General features: G+C 38.1%; 2 protein-coding genes across 4 annotated transcripts; both read right to left on the bottom strand.

Moving 5' to 3' along the window:
- Positions 1-1,025: 1,025 nt before the first annotated feature.
- On the bottom strand, positions 1,026-6,607 carry kera (keratocan). Of its 2 annotated transcripts, none has more exons than XM_006780767.3 (3): positions 6,357-6,607; positions 2,115-2,989; positions 1,026-1,975 (listed from the first exon to the last, which is right to left on the bottom strand). In XM_006780767.3, the coding sequence occupies exons 1-3, from the start codon at positions 6,365-6,367 to the stop codon at positions 1,806-1,808; spliced, it is 1,056 nt and encodes a 351-aa protein (XP_006780830.2). In that variant the 5' UTR covers positions 6,368-6,607; the 3' UTR covers positions 1,026-1,805. The 2 variants fall into 2 exon arrangements, with proteins under 2 accessions (XP_006780830.2, XP_006780831.2); XM_006780768.3 differs by lacking the exon at positions 6,357-6,607 and adding an exon at positions 4,007-4,113.
- A 5,002-nt stretch (positions 6,608-11,609) lies between these two features.
- Positions 11,610-16,473, bottom strand: lum (lumican). 2 transcript variants are annotated; one of them, XM_006780769.3, is made up of 3 exons: positions 16,340-16,473; positions 14,597-15,478; positions 11,610-13,047 (listed from the first exon to the last, which is right to left on the bottom strand). In XM_006780769.3, the coding sequence occupies exons 2-3, from the start codon at positions 15,468-15,470 to the stop codon at positions 12,893-12,895; spliced, it is 1,029 nt and encodes a 342-aa protein (XP_006780832.1). In that variant the 5' UTR covers positions 15,471-15,478; positions 16,340-16,473; the 3' UTR covers positions 11,610-12,892. The 2 variants fall into 2 exon arrangements, with proteins under 2 accessions (XP_006780832.1, XP_006780833.1); XM_006780770.3 differs by having other exon boundaries at positions 14,597-15,475.
- Positions 16,474-18,357: the final 1,884 nt, after the last annotated feature.

The following is an 18,357-nucleotide window of genomic DNA, read 5'->3' as shown; positions in this document are numbered from 1 at the left end:
TGAATCATATATCACGTTCTTGAGTAGAACCTGGTCAATGCATTGCAATTTTAGCAAGTCTGGTGTGGCTGCCCAAACTTTCTGAGTTGTAACACCGACTTGGGGGGTGTCAGAATGTTCTGCTGTGGAACTTAGAAATCGCTACTTCCTGCTTCTCTTCCACATAGCTTTCTGGTCCAATAAACGAAGCCATTGTTGAAGTGATTTAAACTTGCATCCTTTCTGGAGGCTACCACATGGCTATACTTTTGATTGCAAAAAGGCTTCTCTTTGAGTTCATTAGCTATTAGCCAATAAGCAAGTGGTTTCACGGTTATAGCTGTCTCTTCAGCCACTTTTGGTTTCTTGCAATCAAGATGGCGACAGCAGAAATGTTAAAGGATGCAAGACTGGATTTCAGATTATCTGGTATGTCCATCTTTAATACTGTCACTGTTAGTATGCTAACATATTTAGGAGCTTACTCTTTACATAGCCCTATCTAGTCTGTGACCTACATGCTAATAAATTAAAATAAATACAAACTGCAAAATCTATAACTGTATTTTTGCAAATAGCACATCAGTATCTGACATTGGATGTGGCTCCTCTGAAGGTTATAAATACTAATCAAAGTTCCTAAACTGTTTGTTTAACAAAGTATAATAATTCCTAAGGATGGTTCTTTTATTATTTTTACTCATTGATCACAAGTCCCTTGAATTATTTTATGTTTTAATCACCACATGCACCACCCAAATAAAATATGTTTGCCCTAAATGTGGCTCACATCTGCAATTTTCTAATGGCCACAAGCCTTGATGGATAGTGCTGACTACTGAGTCTCTTTTCAACAACAAGTTGACCTTATATGGGTTGCATGTCAAATAACAAATGTTTCTGTTATCTGGGTTGATAATAAAATACATGTTTACTTTATCCGTGCATGAAAACCATTGCACAGATATATTATTATTACTGTTTCAGTGTTATAGTGATCCAAAGTGCTTGATACATTATGTTAAACGGAACACCAGGATACAAGGTTGTTCTTAGAAGTTTTATTTAAATTGAAGACAATACAAATGACATCTTATCTCAAATTATTCAGAAAAAGAAGTGGCCATAATTAAAAAGTGTCTTGGTATTTTTTTTTTTATAAAAACAGTTCTCACATTGTTGTGTACAAAACATTAAGGACTGTTGACCAGGAATATTCACAGGATTTCACTTTTATTCCCCCAGTATTAAATAAAAATAAATTACCTACAGTAAATATGCAAATTTCTAGAATAGAGTCATTTTCGGAAGAAAATCAAGACCACACACCTATAAGAACACAAGACCAGTTATTTGGCTTCAAGCCCAAAGATATAAAGTAGTCATAGAAAAAAAAAAAAGGTTGTATTTTGACTTTGCCTTTAGAAGTTTTAGCTTCTGTTCAATATCGCATAATGACAATTAGTCTCCAAGCTTTTTACATGCCATAAATACATATTGTCCTCCTATTCATGTACAGTTACATTTTGGTTCAGAAGTATTCATGCAGCTGTTTACACCTGCATAAGGCACAGCTAGCGGTCAATAGCCGCAATTAAAGCTTCTAACCCATCAGTAGTGTCTTTTAGATCTTATTCTGACTTAACTAAAAAAGCTGTTTCCAAGACACAACAATACAATAAGTTCATGCCAACTAATGTCAGATACTTTACAAACATGCAAATATGTATGGCTTCACAATTCTCATTCACCAAATCAACTTCAAGGTCAAGTCATCATTTGTGGAAAATAAGAATCGGCCTAAGAAACAATGTTTGTTTTTCTGTTTAGATGACAATAGACCTAAGGAGACGGAAACACATGATGACATCTCTGGGAATTGGTGGTTGAATTTCATTGCCGTCCAGTCGGAGGTAGCGGAGTCGAGGAGCACTTTCATTAAGTGAATCGCCCAGATCTTCGACAGACACAGGACAGACACCTGAGCCGCTTACAGCTGTAAATTAAAAAAAAAAGGGAGTTAATGTAATAATAATGGATAGATTCCAAATGAAAAATTCTAAAGATCGTTTCTTTAAGTAACTCCAGCTTAAATTAATTTCTAATTAAGCAGAAAATAATACACCTAGGCTTACTTTTGATCTTGTTGTGGTCAAGGTGAAGATGCTCAAGGCCTGAGGGAATGAGAGGAACATCAGTCAGCTGGTTGTGGGACAGCTGCAAGTCCAAAATGCTGGAGATGTTAAACACATTTTTGGGGACTCCACTGCTGGCAAGCTTGTTGTGGTTGAGCCTCAGAAATGCCACTTTTGGCAAACCTTTGAAGTAGCCAGGTGGGATCTTCTCAATGTTGTTGCCATCAAGGAAAAGCTGGGTGGTAGAAGGTGGTAGCCCAAGAGGCATGGTACTCAGCTGGTTCTTGGCTAGATTGAGCTGTACCAGGTTGTTCAAACCCTTTAGGCTGACTTCAGTCACAGCGTCATCCATCAGCTTGTTACCCTGGAGGTCCAGAAGAGTAAGTTTATCCAGGCCGACGAAGACACCTGCAGGGATCTTGGAAATTCGATTGCGAGACAGACGTAAATGCTCCAGGCTGGCTGGGAGTTGTGATGGCACTGAAGACAAGAGGTTATCGTCCATGTACAGGTGCACCAGGTGAGTCATTGCACTGAGGACACCTTCTTTCACGCCTTCACTAGTGATTTTATTGCGGTTAAGGTTCAGCCAACGCAGCTGGGTGGCATTCTGCAAGGCATCTGCTGACAGCACTTCGATCATATTGCTCTGCAGATACAGGTACCAAGTGTATGGAGGGATTTTAGGGATATTCTTCAAGTTTTTATTGTCACAGTAGACAGCACGAGGGAAGTTCGTTGGGCAGCGACACTCTTTAGGGCAGGCTTGAATCTGGGCAATATGTTCCTCGTAAGTTATGTCCTGGCTCACAGTTAGCCCAATCAGGCACCAGATGCTGAGAAGCTTCAGTAGAAGTTCCATTTTGCTGCTCAGCCTGCATTAGAAATGTTTAAAAAAGAAGAGAGTATTACAGTCAGGAAGCCCTACAGACAAATGTTTTTCCTTTAAAAAATGTTGAGCAGTTATTCCACACTGCCATAAAAATGCAGTAACTTCTGACCCCCTTTACTAGCAACAGTCTTTGTAAGATGTTTGATGCAATATGTCTAATAACAGGTAGAATATATGAATCATGGCTATCATCAAATACATTTGAATTAGTGTACTAAGTGTTTGAAATACATCCCAAATTAGTCCCCACCACCTACTCCATCATTAATTCATTTATGAAGGCAAGCAGCCAGTTGAGAAGTAATCCACTCATCCGGGGGTTTACTTGCCTTCCAATTAAGTCTCAAAACACCGGAAGAACATCCAGGTCAACTTTAATTGTATTAGGCCAGTCTAGAAGCTCAGGTGTAAAGGTGTCAATGCATGCCAGCTTCAGTCTGCACATCTGATGCAGTGATGCATGCAGATAAAAACATATTCAACTAAACATGCAAATGGTGCTAACCCCTGACAGGCGTAAAGGAAGATTAAAGGTGTGATTTTGCAGAAAAGCAATAGATTGAAAGTTCTGCAAGTAAGAAGTAAAAAAATAAATGAAAACAAGAACAAACAAAAATCCACAGTCAGCTTTGCCATCTTATATCCACTCATCTTCTAAGCCACAACTTGATTCCTCTCAGCTACCATCTGGTGCTTGTTTAAATTCTTGATGCACTCCATGTTTGTCTGGAACTCATTTCGGGTAGCTTTCCATAGATGGCCACACTTCAAAGACAAAAGCGGATAACCTCTGCTCGGAGATGTGCCCCTCATTTTTCACTGTAGAAAAGCCAAAGCTTGTCTATTAGCTTTGGAGTAGAATACTTGTAATTCTTGTAATGCAATGTAATTCATGCTTTTATAAAGTTTAAACCCAGTTACTAAAGATGCTAGATTAACAACTAACAACCACCAACCCTATAATTCAGACAGTATAAATGTCCAGTCCAGTCCATCTTACCTTTAGCCTGTAAAGTTTCCTTTTGTGGTGTCCTATCAAGTGTGGTCTCAAATGATGAGGATGGCTTTTACGTCCCTCTATTTGTACCACTGGCTTTTTCATTCATGGTGTGCAAGCCTGTCACTCAGGATGACGTTAAAGCTTCTCTTGCCCAACTAGAGTCTCCCAGGATCAATGGTCATAATCCTTAATAGATGTGTACTGTCCTAAGCCTTTTCAGTACCTGAGCCATGGCACACTTAGAATGCAAATATACCTGTCCTTAGTTTGCTGACTTCCACATGTAAAACCATCGCTGGTATAATTGATTTAACGCCACTTGAAAGTACCTAAGAGTCCTTAATCAACCTTTTGTGCTAATTTTATTCATTGGTTGTCCACTATGTGAATGCGATTAGTACAGCTCAGTATATTTGTCATGTACAGATGATCATCTCCACCTCCATATCAATGTTTAAAATAAGTACAGAAAGTCAACAGTTGTCAACCCTGTCTGCACAGATGGCAGAAAAAAAAGAATATGGGAGGGAATTACTTGGGGATATAAATCTCAGTTTAACTTATTCTGAATAATTCAAGTAGTATAAGACTTCAAGGAAATATAATGCTCCTTTATTAAGATAGAAATATCCATAGTTTAATCAAAAATACTGGGATGGAACAGAGCATTATCTAAAAAACCTGCAGGAATCGGACAATTCTTTGAAATTACCATAGAGAAGGAACAAAAGGTGATACTCATAGAAAATGCTACGTGAAACATGAGGATTTTCCTGAGCAAATTTGACATTATTAAGAGGGGAGGCACGTTGTTCGGCATTACTGCTAAAGCATCAAGCACAAAGCTGACGCACTCTGCTTAAGTACAAAACCTTGCCGGAAGACATGAGGGGTTATGGGAGGGAAGTCATACTTAAGCTGAGGAGATTCTACTGCAGGCTGGCCTTGCAAAATGTTTTGCTGAAGCTCGCTTACATCAGAATTGGTGACCCTTCAACATGCGAGCATAAGACTGTACTCAATTCTGGCAGTGACGGCAGAGCCTTGAATACAACAGGATAATCCCAGCTCACTTGTGAGGATAGGAGCAACGCTCATCCATGATCAGCCATGCAAACCCATTAGAGCTCCTCCGGTGTTTGCCAATGTGCACCTGTGCACAGTGATTATTCCTTAACACATGTTTGTGATCCTCTACGATCAGTTAAACAGCCAGACATTTGTCCCAAGCACATTCAGAGGAATTATGCATAAAAGACAAGTTGCTATCTAGAATAGTTGAAAGGGCACACTTTTCATGTTAGCAGTGCCTTTAGTGTCCTACTGGGTTAGCCAAAAGCAGCTCCTTTACTTGTGATAAAAGACATATAATGGCATGTTGAGATGTCCAATTTGTCCAATTTGTCACGATGCATTTCTGTCTGACTGAAATGCATCGTGACATTTGCACACACTGCAGACATTGAAATTGATTTATGTGCAACACAGTCTGTTAATGTTGTACTCTAAATATGCTTTCCCTGTGCTACTTTACTATGACCAATGAGCAACATGGGGATAAAGTCAATTTGATTCATTCATTTTACACACAAATGTGCTATTTTACAGGATCCCCCAAAGAGAGAGAAGCCAAACACATTAAGGTCTCAGAAATGCTCTCTGTATTAAAAGGTTTAGAGGTCGTCTATTGTTATTTTGTTTTTAGTTTTTAATGAGTCATGGCTTCTTAGATCTGCAAAGTGGAAACTGTATTTACTAAAAACAAATGTTGGGTAATATATGCCTGACAGACTAAGGGGAAAAACATGCAGGCGAATATGATAATGCTAATTTCCTGCCAGGGGCTTTGTGTCAGAGCCAGCTATGTTAATTACACAATGGCTTGTATTTGCAATGCATGCGTTTTGCATGATTATTTCCATTTGTTGAAATCCTCTTCATGACTTTGAAATATTTGGAAGAGTTGGCATGACTTTCTGTGTCCTCAAAGGACAAAAAAATGTTTTTATGGGTAATTGTTACGTGAAAAAAACAGGTTTGGCAGTAAATGCGACTTTCCAAGATGTTTATTTGGAAACTTCAAAAGTACCACAGTTGTTTCTTTGCGGTTCAGTCATTTCTAGGTGTGAGTGTGTTAGTAAAACAGCTTTAAATTGGTTAAAAAAAAGTGCCCAGCTCAATCATGATCATAAGAAGAGATACTAAGTGTAGGTTTTTAAATAGAGGTTAGTAAAGTGAAGCCATATCAAAGATAAAGAGCAATCTCATCAGAAATCTGCAAATTCTCTGAACTCTTTCCACTACTCTCTCAAACAGACTCATTGTAAATGAAAGCCAAAATCATCTTTACCTGCTTTTCATTCGACCAGGTGAGTTTTGGATCTTGTGCTCCTCCAATGATTAGCTTTGATGATTGTCTGCAGTCTCAGTGGTCTGAAGCAAAAGCCCAGCCTAGCCCTGTTTCTTGTATTGTTATTCTTTTGATTCCCCCAAGGCTGCACCTTGGTCACCGGTGCAACCGAGAAGATGGAGCGTGTGTTGTTGGTGGGAGGACGATTGTGTGCGAGCTGGGATGTCCCTTCAGATGTCTGTGTTGCCTACTTTTTGCCAGCCCAGCATTTTTTTCTGCATCTTTTTGTCTTCCCCCCATTTTTTTCCTTTTTTTATAGAACATGAAGTCATGCTTGAACGATTGACAGTTAAGCTGTCACCCCACCTTTAAATGGATGTTTTGCTCTTTACTCATAACTCTGGGGGATGGACACATGATTAGTTATGGCTCATTTCAGCTCAAATGCCTTGGGGTACATTTTCTAGGGTGAAAGGTGAGGTTAGAAGGTACTTTACACCCAGCTTTTCACAGAAAAAGTTTTTGTTTCTCCCACATTGCTCATACAATCAGATACAAGCACATACACATTTTTTCTGTATCATTATAGGATATTATAGGGTATTATAGGATATTTACTATAAAGTACCGTGATGCAACTGTTGGAACTATCAAAAAAATAACTTAATTACACTCAGCGATTCTCACCTAGATTGTACTAGAGAATATTTTACTTCACTTTACTTCACTGCAAAAACAACTGCAGAAGACAAAGATTTTCTGTGTGTCTCAAACCGCAATTAATGTTAACCACTCAAAGTAGAAAGACATTGCAGGGAAAACTGTAATTTTAGTAAATGTGACATAATAGACATCCATTTATTGTTCTAATGCAAGCATTTATACTTTTTTCACTGTGATGTTGGCAAATATTTATCCATGGGTATCCAAACCAAGCATGAAGACCTAAATCAAACAAAAGGTGTGCACATTTCAACTCACTTTGTTCTTGCAGTTCTAGCTGGGCTTCTTTTGTTTTTTGCAATACTAGGCTTTCCATAAAAAGGTATGTTACTTTGTTCTATTTATTCCTATTAAATGGCAAAAGGTGAAAAAAATTAAACCGTTTTAAGAGAACTATAGTGTGTAAGCTTAGTGGAAATTACAAAAACTGGGGTGATTGTTGATTGACACAGCTTATGAGTAAAAATAGCGATAAACAAAAAGAACAGCTGGAGGCAGTCTGGATTGAAGGATGATCTATGAAACTGGGTCGCCAGGCTACAACAGCTGATTATACTTTCACCTGCCATCACAAGCAGGAAGATATTAGGCTTAAGGTTTTATAAAAGACTTTATTGTCTAGACATAGGCAGCAGGAGCTCTACCTAAGATTTAAATAGGGGTGGCACAGGAGGAAAAGGAGGAAATTGTCCTACACTTGGAATGTGATTGTATAAAAACACAAGAGATGTGAAAAAGCTGTTAAAGTAAACATGTTACATTTTGTAATGGTGGTAGCGGTGAGGCGACAGCTAATTCTTTTACCTCCAGACGTGTATCAGGTTTACCTGAGCAAAAACAGCTAAAACAGATTGGATGACATTGGGAAGTGGTGTATTTCCAGCACCCAATGACAGACAGATAACTTTTCATAATTGGGTCAAACTGACATTTACAGCAGGATTGAATTATAAGAGCCTAGCATGAGTCAAATGGGACATCTGGAATCAGTTTACATAATAGCTATAAGTGCCATGTATAATCAACTAACCTACTCTCTTTAAATGGTGTCTGATCTAATAAGAAAACCTAGACTAATGCACCAAGAAAGACGTTGTTCCAGCACATATGGTGCTTATCAGCCAGGATTAGCAGTGTTGTTACAGTTCGTGTAAAGCTTTGCAAAGGCGCTGGTGATCCTGTGTAAGTTGTAATAAGTGAATGTTAAGTACATACCTAAAGTCAGTATGCGTGTTACTAACTTATTATGCACAATGCAATGGTACCCATTGATAATGAGGTGTGTGCATTATATACATTATAGATGAGAGAGTTAATCACTGTGAAATTATCTACAGCTGCTTAAGACTCAAGCAAGGCTCAAAATATAAAAACAGCCAAACCTCAGGCTTACAGCTAATGTAAGTCTGACAACATGTCTAGAATAATATTTGCCAGCTGTAATAGTTGCCATGTTAATTATCTCATATGAGCAGAATGTGCAGTTAGAATGAAGTGGAATCAAGTATTAGTTAATTTTGTAGATGCAAACCTAAAATCTGACTAAATTCTGACCTGATTATTACCCAAAACGGTTAAATTGATGTATTTAAATTATTATTCACGTAGGTGTTGTTTGCAAAAAAAAAAAAAAAAGGCTGTAAACTGTATATGTTCTCAGATAAAATGAGATGAGATGGCAGATCGCCGCCCCTCCCTGAGCCTGGTTCTGCCGGAGGTTTCTTCTTGTTAAAAGGGAGTTTTTCCTTCCCACTGTCGCTAAAGTGCTTGTTCATAGGGGCTCATATGATTGTTGGGTTTTTCTCTGTATGTATTATTGTAGGGTCTACCTTACAATAGAATAAAGCGCCTTGAGGCGACTGTTTTTGTGATTTGGTGCTATATAACTAAAATTGAATTGAATTGAAAAAAATGTCATATTTTGTACATGTTGAAACTTCTGCTGTGTTGAGGCTTGCAGAGATTTACAAACAATCTTTTTTAATTTCTAAAACAGGAACAGATAGTGAAAATTGGGCATTTTAGCCTCTGACAGGACTCTTCTGAGGATAATTTTTCTGGTGATATAGGCACCTTTTGGTCCTTTTAAGATCTGCAGTTTAACCTCATGGTGAGAAGAATATACAAACACAATATGCAATTAAGTAAATGAGGAATTAAGGTTACATTTTTATTAAAGCGACCGTTTGAATTAGATACAAAGTAAATATGTTAATAAGTGTACTTTGTAGCTGTGTCTTTGACGCCTTGAAAACATCTCATATATTCATGCGAAAAAGAAGGTCTTTACAGGCACACCCTTACTGCTTCCTTGGAAATTAAGATGGATGGTAAGTAGCAGCTAATCAAATGCATTTGATTAATTAAAAGTGTGACCACCTAAATGACAATAGAGGCTTTGTCAGTTTGATGGTATGGAGCATTGAATTGTGTTAATATAATGCCACAACCTCACAGTACTGGGCATCTAGCAAATTCACTCCAAGGTCAGACCATGTAGAACCTAAAAAACTGCAAAAAACCCAAGAGCTATACTTCAGATTCTACAGGCCTCAGTTAGCAAAATGTTAAAGTTCATGACAGCACAAGGAAAAAGACTGAATGAGTATGTTTGGAAGGGTTACCAGGAAAAAAAGAGACTATTTTCTCTAAAAAGAACATGGCAGCACAGCTTGGGTTTGCAAAGTTGAATCTGAACAAACCACAACACCTCTGGAACAATGTCTTTTGGACACACCAGACCAGAGTGGACACGTTTGCTCTATGCCTGACAAAAACCAAACACAGGATATCAGCACAAACATCTCATGCAACAATATCAGGGATGAAGGTGGAGGGATGATGATTTGGACTTGTTCAACAGCCACAGTACCTGGTCACCTTGCAGTCATTGCTCCTCTGTATACCGAAGTATTCTACAGTCAAACGTGCAAGAGCTCAATCTAGGCCAAAATTGTGTCATGCAACACGACAATGATGCAAAGCAGAGCAGAAAATGCACAACCTAATGGCTGAAAAAGAAAATAATCAAGGTGTTGCAATGGCCCAGTCGAATTCCGGACCTCAGTATGATTGAAATGTTGTGGTGGGACCATGAGAGAACTGTGCATGCCAACAAACCCCTATGCATAAACAAATGCCCACAAACCAATGAACTGAAGCCACATTGTAAAGAGAGTGGGCCAAAATTCCGCCACGACAAATGTGAGAGACTGATAAAGTCTTAGAGACAAGGATTGCTCCAAGTCTTTGCTACTAAAGGAGGTACTACAAGCTACTGAATCATGGGTTGGACTCACAGGGCTGAATACAGTCCAGTTTTTATCACATGTATATAATCTCATATTTAATAATGATACATTTTCTTGTGAAGGAAAAGAAAGCATACAACTTTCCAAACACATCTACTTTGTATTAACATTCAGTCAGCATGTTTAAATGGATAGTACCTCTCTGGAAAGGAATGTGTGGGTTTTATGTTTTTTCCTCCTTCATACCATTAAGCCCACATTTCTCAGACTCTGAGTCACTGTTAGTCTGAAAGCACATCATTCTTAAGATGAACATAAAACGTGATGCCTATTTTGTTCTCTACAGTTTCTTTGCAGAGGGTGTGTAATCATAATAATATCAATAATATTAACAATAATAATCATGTTTATCACAGTTGACAGGAAAATAGAAAGTTAAAAATAGACCTTACTGAACAGTGAGATAAGTAAGAGTGGTGAGTCCTCCCTTTTTGTTTTGAAGGACCACAAGGAACCTTTACTGTAAAAACAATAATTTTGAAATCTTCAGCCACTTGTGGTTTCTATTTGAGACAGCTGGGAGGGTAGATTTACAGCAAAAATTATTTCTACTTAAGCTTATATCAAGCAAAACCCTGCAACCCCTGCATACCTCGTGGACCAGCACAGCTGTTTTGCACAGCTGAATAGAAATATACACAATAGGTTGACTGTGCAGCTCCTTTAAATTAATGGCTAGAGAGAAACCTGCTGAAACAAGATCACGTTGAAGCCCACTATGCACCATGCTTTGAAAAAGGTTGAATGTAAATAGTATGTTTAAAGCACACTAGCAGGCCTCAGAGAATAAATAAAGAATCTTCTGACTATAATAGAAATCTTATTAGTCCTTCATTAGTCCTTCTTCTTCCACTCATTTTGCAGTTCCATAACTCAATAGTGGTCATGTACTTACTTATAAAGATTCCTATAAAACTCATACATTTTTTACAAGTGTTACAAAATTGAAATTTAGACTAACCTGTCAATAGGTGTGACTGTGGGTATGAATGATTATCTGTCTTCCTGTATTAGCCCTGCAACCAGTTCATGTACCCCCCCTTTTGCCCTTGCTGCTGGGATAGACTTCCAGCATATGTCCAAAATACAGGATGTCAGATTAGTTAACTCAATTCTTTACATTTACACTAAGTAAGACTTGTGTAAATGTATGTGTTATTTATAGGCTTACATATAGGCAGGCTTACCAATGATATCATGAAAATATGTTCAAACATAGTTCGTTCAACTGTGTTTAATTTTCTTACAGTGAATCCATGAACAGTTACTGAGTCAAAGGTGTCAAAATAAGTCATGAAAAAAGGAAAGAAAATACTAGACAGATGTAGTAACCTAATAAAATAGACACACCATTCGATCAACATGAAATTGGCGCCATTTTGATGTAATGCTGGTAAGAAACATTTATCAGTATTAAACACCAACAACAACATAGTAATGAAAGCACCTTAACTGCAAAAGCTGTAGTTTATTCAAAGAGTGGCACCAAAGGGTGCATGCAAGTAAAGAAAATGTTGTATACAAATTAGTAATGTGAATGACAGCAAATAGTTAGGCTTTAGTTAGTATACAGAAACAATCTAACACAATCTTGAGATTACATCATTCTAACATCACAAGGTACAACTAAACTAATTTATTCTGAACAGAATTCTAATCCTTTGAAGAACTAGTTAATTATTAGGAGAAAACAGACATTTCTTAGTCGATTATTGTTTATTCAGAAAAAAAACAAAAAAACAAAAGTCAGTCATTGGGACTTCATAAAAATTTGTTTCAAACCAGTTTAAAGTATGCAGTATATAATGGCAGACAAGTTCACAACACTGATATATTCCCTAAAACCGCTTTGATGAAAACACGACTGCAACGTAGCTGCTATTATACACCCACCCACCCCCATTTTCTTCTTACTCTACACATTAAATCCAAGTATGCAGTCCTTATGTGCTGGTCCTTTGCACAGCAATGGATTATTATTAATAATAAAATCCCCCTGATTATATTATACATGCTAGACACTGAAACATACAAGACAAGGAAAAAGAGAACACTAGGGCTGAATTAAGACACCGGAAAACTCTCGGTATTATTATATTGTGTCTTTATTCAGTGTGCTCAAAAACAAGTTTGGAATGTTCAAAGTGTGTGTTATAATCAAAGCATAATAATTATTCATCTCATGGAGTTTTTGGTTATTTTTAGATTGTGTGCATTTCAATTTTTTTCAACTTCATGATTTAGTATTGGTTGGTATCTAGAAATATTGACAATGAGTTATTTGGAATATTTGTTTAATGCCTGTTGAATTTATTGATCTGAGTGCACGTGCATGCCTTCTTTTGTATCACACATTGGCTAAGCTAAAGATTTGTTCTAAAGCTTGGCCAATGTTTCCCAGATTATCTAGTACCTATGTCGGACATGCAAAGGCATGGCAGTACTACGAAAGACGTATTATTAGGACATTTGAATCCAGAAGGTTATGGGCTGAGCTGGTCCTTATTCGAACATGATATCTGAGGCTTGGCGCAGGCAGTTGACAGCGTCAGCTGGCATGCTGCTGTGAGTGACGTTGTTTCCATCGAGACGCAGATGCTTCAGACGTGAATAGTTCAGGGGTCCCATGTGCTTGCAGAAACTTGACAGGTCAAACTCTACAAATGATAAAAAGTGGAGATCGTTATAGCTGCCAGTAGGGATTTTTTTAATTTTCTTTTTTTTTTTTTACATTTTCAACCCCTTAACCTGGTAAAGAGAATGACAAAAGTGCCTTGGAAGTGTGCCAAATCACCATTCCTTCAACTGCTCTGGTTGTCTTTGAGAAAAGGACCCTTCATTTTCCTCAATTGCTTTTTTCCCCTCATCATAGGGGGAATTTTCTTTTTCTTAATTATGGCTATATCAAGAGAAAAATAGATGATAAAGCAGAGAATGCATTGGGGTATAGTGGCGTTTTAACTGACATGTTGCTGATATGTGCATTAACTGCCCTTGCTTTGTCGCTCAGATCCACCCCATAATTTGAGTTATAAGATACTTAAAACACAGTGTAATACTGTTCAGTTTTTATGTTAAGTACATTTAAGCTTTTTTTTTTAGCTAGTTAAAGTTGGCATCCCAAAATATATAACTAACAAGCTAGTGCTAGCCTTAGCATGTTAGCCCCAAACTTGGCTATGTCAGTTTTTAAAAAGCCAAAGTGATATGCCTAAAAATGAGAGTTTCAAGACTTCAGAACTGTCAATAACTAATCAGAGATGCCATAGTTGCTATGTCCATCCTTTACATGCCTGCAGTCTATAGTTTAAAAGAACCTTGATGAACATTTGCATTACAATTCTTGTTTGCACATGCTGTAGAGCTGGAATTGTGCATTTGCAATCACACTGCTGCTTCTACTAAGGATCACACTTTTAATAATAATAATAATAATAATAATAATAATAATAATGTTAAATATCAATGGCTTTAAATATAAAGTGAAATAAAAACAAAACAAAACATTGCCCTGTGTTAGCAATGTAAACTTCTTCTCCATTTTTTGACAGTGGTCACATAAATATACACAGTTTAACCCTTCTTTTCATGTAAAACCACTCATGCTGTAGCCATCATTGTTTTACACAATGTTTTTGTTTTCAGATTTCAGCTGAAAATAAGTTATTTATATTTACAGTTTAAATAAGTTTATATTATTATATTTACAGTTTAAATTGGTTAGTTAGTTTAAATTACTCCCTTCTTCCTGATCTAATAATATGGATGTTTAGCATAGTTGGGTGTCACATGACTGGCACAGAGAACTGGACATGCTAGCCTGTTAATCTTTCATCTGGTTAGAAAACATTTAAAAAGGATCGTTTGGAAAGTTCTGAACTTTGTATCAATTACTCTGCTTTTGGAAAATGGTAAAGCCAATACCCATGAACAAGCTAAATGGCTTCAACCTAGAACCTCTCTCTGGTTTTATATTTGCTAAGCCACGCCCACATTTAAGCTATCCAGTCATGTGTGTATAATTGGCACAAAACTGGCCTAACTAACCAATTAACCTTGGTCGTATTATTTTCACATGTTTAGATATTTCATTGAGAACACAGGGACTCGAACTTTGATGCTGTTCTAAAAAAACTCAGATTGGCACCTTTAACAAAAAAGGCAAAACATTTAGAATTCTGTGATGTTAAAATGCTGATCACTCACTGTTGATTTCATTTGCCTGAAGGTAGAGTTGCTCCAACTGCTCGTTGATCTCAGGGATAGACTGCAGTTTGTTGAAAGAGAGGTCAAGCTCCAGCAGTGATGTCACATTGAACACTCCAGCAGGGATCCCTGAGTCCACCAGCTTGTTGTGCGAGACTCTCAAGTACTGAAGTGAGGGCAGCTTGTTCAGGTATCCTGCTCCAATACTTTCAATGACATTGTAGTCAGCATAGAGCATTACCAGTGAACTGGGAACACCAGCTGGGAGCTTCTTCAGCTTGTTGTGGCTTACATCCAGTGACAGCAGCTTCTTTAGCCCTTTGAAAGCCCCTGAAATGGCTTCAGAGCTTAGGTCATTGTGCTGAAGGTGAATGGAGGTCAAATTCTCCTTGTCATTCAAGAGTCCAGAAGGAAATTTGGACAGCTTGTTGTTCATAATTCTCAGCTCCTCAAGGGACTTTGAGGGAGGAATGGCTGGCTCTGTAAGGTTGTTGAAGCTGATGAACAACTTCTCCAGGCCTGAGAGTTTGTCAATTGTGCCCTTTGCTATTTTAGCATTAGTGATCTGGTTATTGTCAAGTATCAGCCAGCGCAGTGTGTCAGTAACATTATCAAACACTCCTGCCTTGATCTCCTCAATCAGATTGTTCTGGAGGTACAGGTACTTGATCCCTGTTGGAACTATGGGAACAAATTTGAGCTTGCGGCTGTCGCAATACATGGCGCTGGGGAAATTGAATGGGCATTCGCACTCTTGATTGCAGTTGGGCGATGATGGCCCCATCACTGGACTAGGTTGGTAATCATAGTCATAATACTGGCAGAGGGACAGTGTGACCAGCACAGCCAAGATGGGTACACGCAGAGGCAACATGGTGTCTGCTGATCCAATAGACAGAAAGGAAGGGGAGGTAGGAAATAAGATCAAAATGTTATTATTGAAAATCTGAATATATAAAAAGGAATAAAAAAAAGTAAGAATAAAATGTCAACTTTGAAGTTGAAAATTTGTTAGGATAACTCTTCCCCCACCCAAGAGCCACACCCACTCCCCAGTTTATTAAAGCATATTATATGATCAGTCAAGGAAGACATTACTAATTTGGAGAGCACTGAGCCCTAGATTAGTTTAATAATCTGTTTGAATCACATCATTATAGCTGCAGCACAAGCCAAACTGCATGATAGATGTTTTTTAAAACATGAATTGAAGCAGCAACATAATGTGGATGTTCCAAGAATACACAAAAGCAGATGTAAATGCTTCGAAGGCACGCTTTACATTTTCAACATTTAAAAATACATGCTGTCTGGCTACATAATTAATGACTCTAACACATATAAAAGCAAAAATCTACATTCGTTCAGAATCATGGCTTTTCATACTCAAGTCTGCAGACAAAGGAAAACCAGAATAATTGAATCCAGACCCATGAAAAATGCAGACACTGGATCCAAGAGCAGAAGATTATTTTCCAAAGTCTAAAGTCACCAAAGTCTGTCAAACAGTCTTTAAAATGCATTGCAGACATATGTAAACAAGTAAAGGCTCACACACCCAAATGCAAATGATCAAACTCCTACTTCTACTCATTAATTGTTAGTGCACATGTATTTTTTTCCTTCTCTGCTGCAGCACCAGCCAGTGCCCTAAAGCCTTGTAGTAACACTTGGTAATCCCAGAAATATGGAAGAATACTCAAACAGGAAATCACAAATCCATGCCCTCAGTCGCAAGCTTACCTGTGCTTCTCTCTCAGTGTGCGTGTGGGGTGGAGGGCCAGTAGGTAAGAAGAGTTTGGTGTTCAAAAACTGGAAGTCTCTGGAGAAAAACACAGAGAGAAAGAAGGAGAGAGGGGGAGGAGAGAGAGGGGTAGATGGAGAGACACAGAGAGGGAATAGGAAGGGGAGGAGAGGAGACGAGGGGACGAGGGGGGGTTGATAGGAGGCTTCTTCAAATAACTGGAGTCCGGGCATCAGATAAATTGAAGATGTCATCAAAATGAATTTCTGAAAGAGCATCATCGAAAAAGTTTTGTAAAATAACCAAGAGCAGGTGCATCAAGTAACAGAAATATTGCACCATATACGACGAAAATAAAAGTAGTTTTCCCTTATTATTGTTACCTGTCACTATTACAGTCAAACCATGTCATTGCATTTGTTCACACTGGAAAAAACAAACTTTAATTTTAGTAGGTTGTGCGTGGAAATTTTCAAAGGGCAGGAGAAGCTAGGTCTGGAAAAATGTGAAAACAATCTCTGGCAGACCCGTAACGCAGACACTGGTCATGAAAAAGAATAAATTCAGCTGTACTCCTCGAGCTGTGAATCAGGCTTTGGAAAATTTGACCAAGAAGATAAAAACAGCCAGAACAGGCTTACATAACACTTGACGTAAATATTTCTTCTCCTCTGTTTTTGACCAAAAAAGCAGGTCAAAGCAGATCCAATTGATCCCATATGTCTACGATGTAAATTATTGTACTTTTCATTCTTGCACCCTTTATTTTGCTTTCCCACATTCTTTTACAGTGAATCTCTGTGTCATATTCATTTATAAACAAACAGTAGGACAAAAGAAGAATGTGGCCCGTGGTGGCCATAACTTCTCTAAATACTGCAGCTAAATAAGGAGGTTTAGGGGAGTAAAGGGCCAAATGTTTCTCTCATTCGTCGGTGGGCATCCATCATAGCATCAATGCATTCCAGGAATTGGCACCTGGATTTAATTGGTTGCAGTGCAGCCTGTTACCTGACTCGCATATAAATCATAAACACCTTCCTTGACACACCCCTTAAATTTCACGGAGAAAACTCCCACCTTTAAAGTCTAACAACAGAGTTCTTTTTAACAGTTGGATCCTCGCTACACATAATGACATGCAAAGGTTTCCACAAAGCTATGTGGTTCTACAATTAATGCAAAGGCCTGTATGCAGTTTCTTAAACTGTATGCAATTTAAGAAATTAAAAGGCTAATGAGGCATTATAGATATGCAGAGTTTGGAGAGGGTCCTTATGTGTCTCCAAGGAGCTCATACTGAATGGTTTGATGGGACCTAGGAAATGGGACCAGCAGAATGTTTACTGGATGTTATTTTTTTATGCTTATGATTAGGCACTCACTCCACGTGATTTATTAAAAACATCCTGCAATTCCTGTGCACTTACAGTGGGATCGCTTTTTTGCAAGCAGTCAGAGTCAGGGTACAGTCCTGTGAAAACCATAGTGCACCCCATGATTCAAAAACTTGCAGAAGCACCTTTAGCAGCAATAATGTGAAAAACATGTTTTTTGGTCTCTCACATTGGATTTTGGCCCAATGTTTTTTACAGCATTACTTCAGTCCACTAAGGGTTGTGGGCATTCATTTATGCACAGCTCTTTTAAGATGCAACTGCAGATCTTCAGTTGGGTTGAGGTCTGGACTTTAACTGGGCCATTGCAGTGTCTTTTTTCTCAATCTTTCAGTTGTACATTTGCTGTTGTGCTTGGTTGCATTGTTCTGTTGAATGACCCCGTTTGGACCAAGCTTTAGCTTTAGACCAAGCTTTAGATGGCCTGACATTTCCCCCTAGAGTAGAATGCTCGACTCAATGACTGCAACGCGGTTTGTGCATTTTGGCCAAATATCTCCACTTTGGTCTTGTCTATTCAAAAGACACTGTTCCAGAAGTCTTGCGGTTTGTCCAGATGCAATTTTGTGAATCTAAGCCATGCTGCCATGTTTTTATTTTAGAGACAAGAAATTTTCTAC

The sequence above is a fragment of the Neolamprologus brichardi genome, chromosome 17 (genome assembly GCF_056152115.1).
Source record: "Neolamprologus brichardi isolate AB-2024 chromosome 17, ASM5615211v1, whole genome shotgun sequence".
Taxonomy (NCBI): domain Eukaryota; kingdom Metazoa; phylum Chordata; class Actinopteri; order Cichliformes; family Cichlidae; genus Neolamprologus; species Neolamprologus brichardi.
Note: the sequence above shows the minus strand (reverse complement) of the source record. Positions and strands in the feature narration are given on the sequence as shown.

What these genes read in the sequence shown, in the direction of transcription:
- kera (XM_006780767.3), bottom strand. An exon ending in TGACCACAACAAGATCAAAA is followed by an intron (nt 1,976 to 2,114) that starts GTAAGCCTAGGT and finishes TTTAATTTACAG; the next exon opens with CTGTAAGCGGCTCAGGTGTC.
- lum (XM_006780769.3), bottom strand. Translation starts at nt 15,470, where the DNA reads ATGTTGCCTCTGCGTGTACCCATCTTGGCTGTGCTGGTCACACTGTCC. An exon ending in TCAGGCAAATGAAATCAACA is followed by an intron (nt 13,048 to 14,596) that starts GTGAGTGATCAG and finishes TATCATTTGTAG; the next exon opens with AGTTTGACCTGTCAAGTTTC.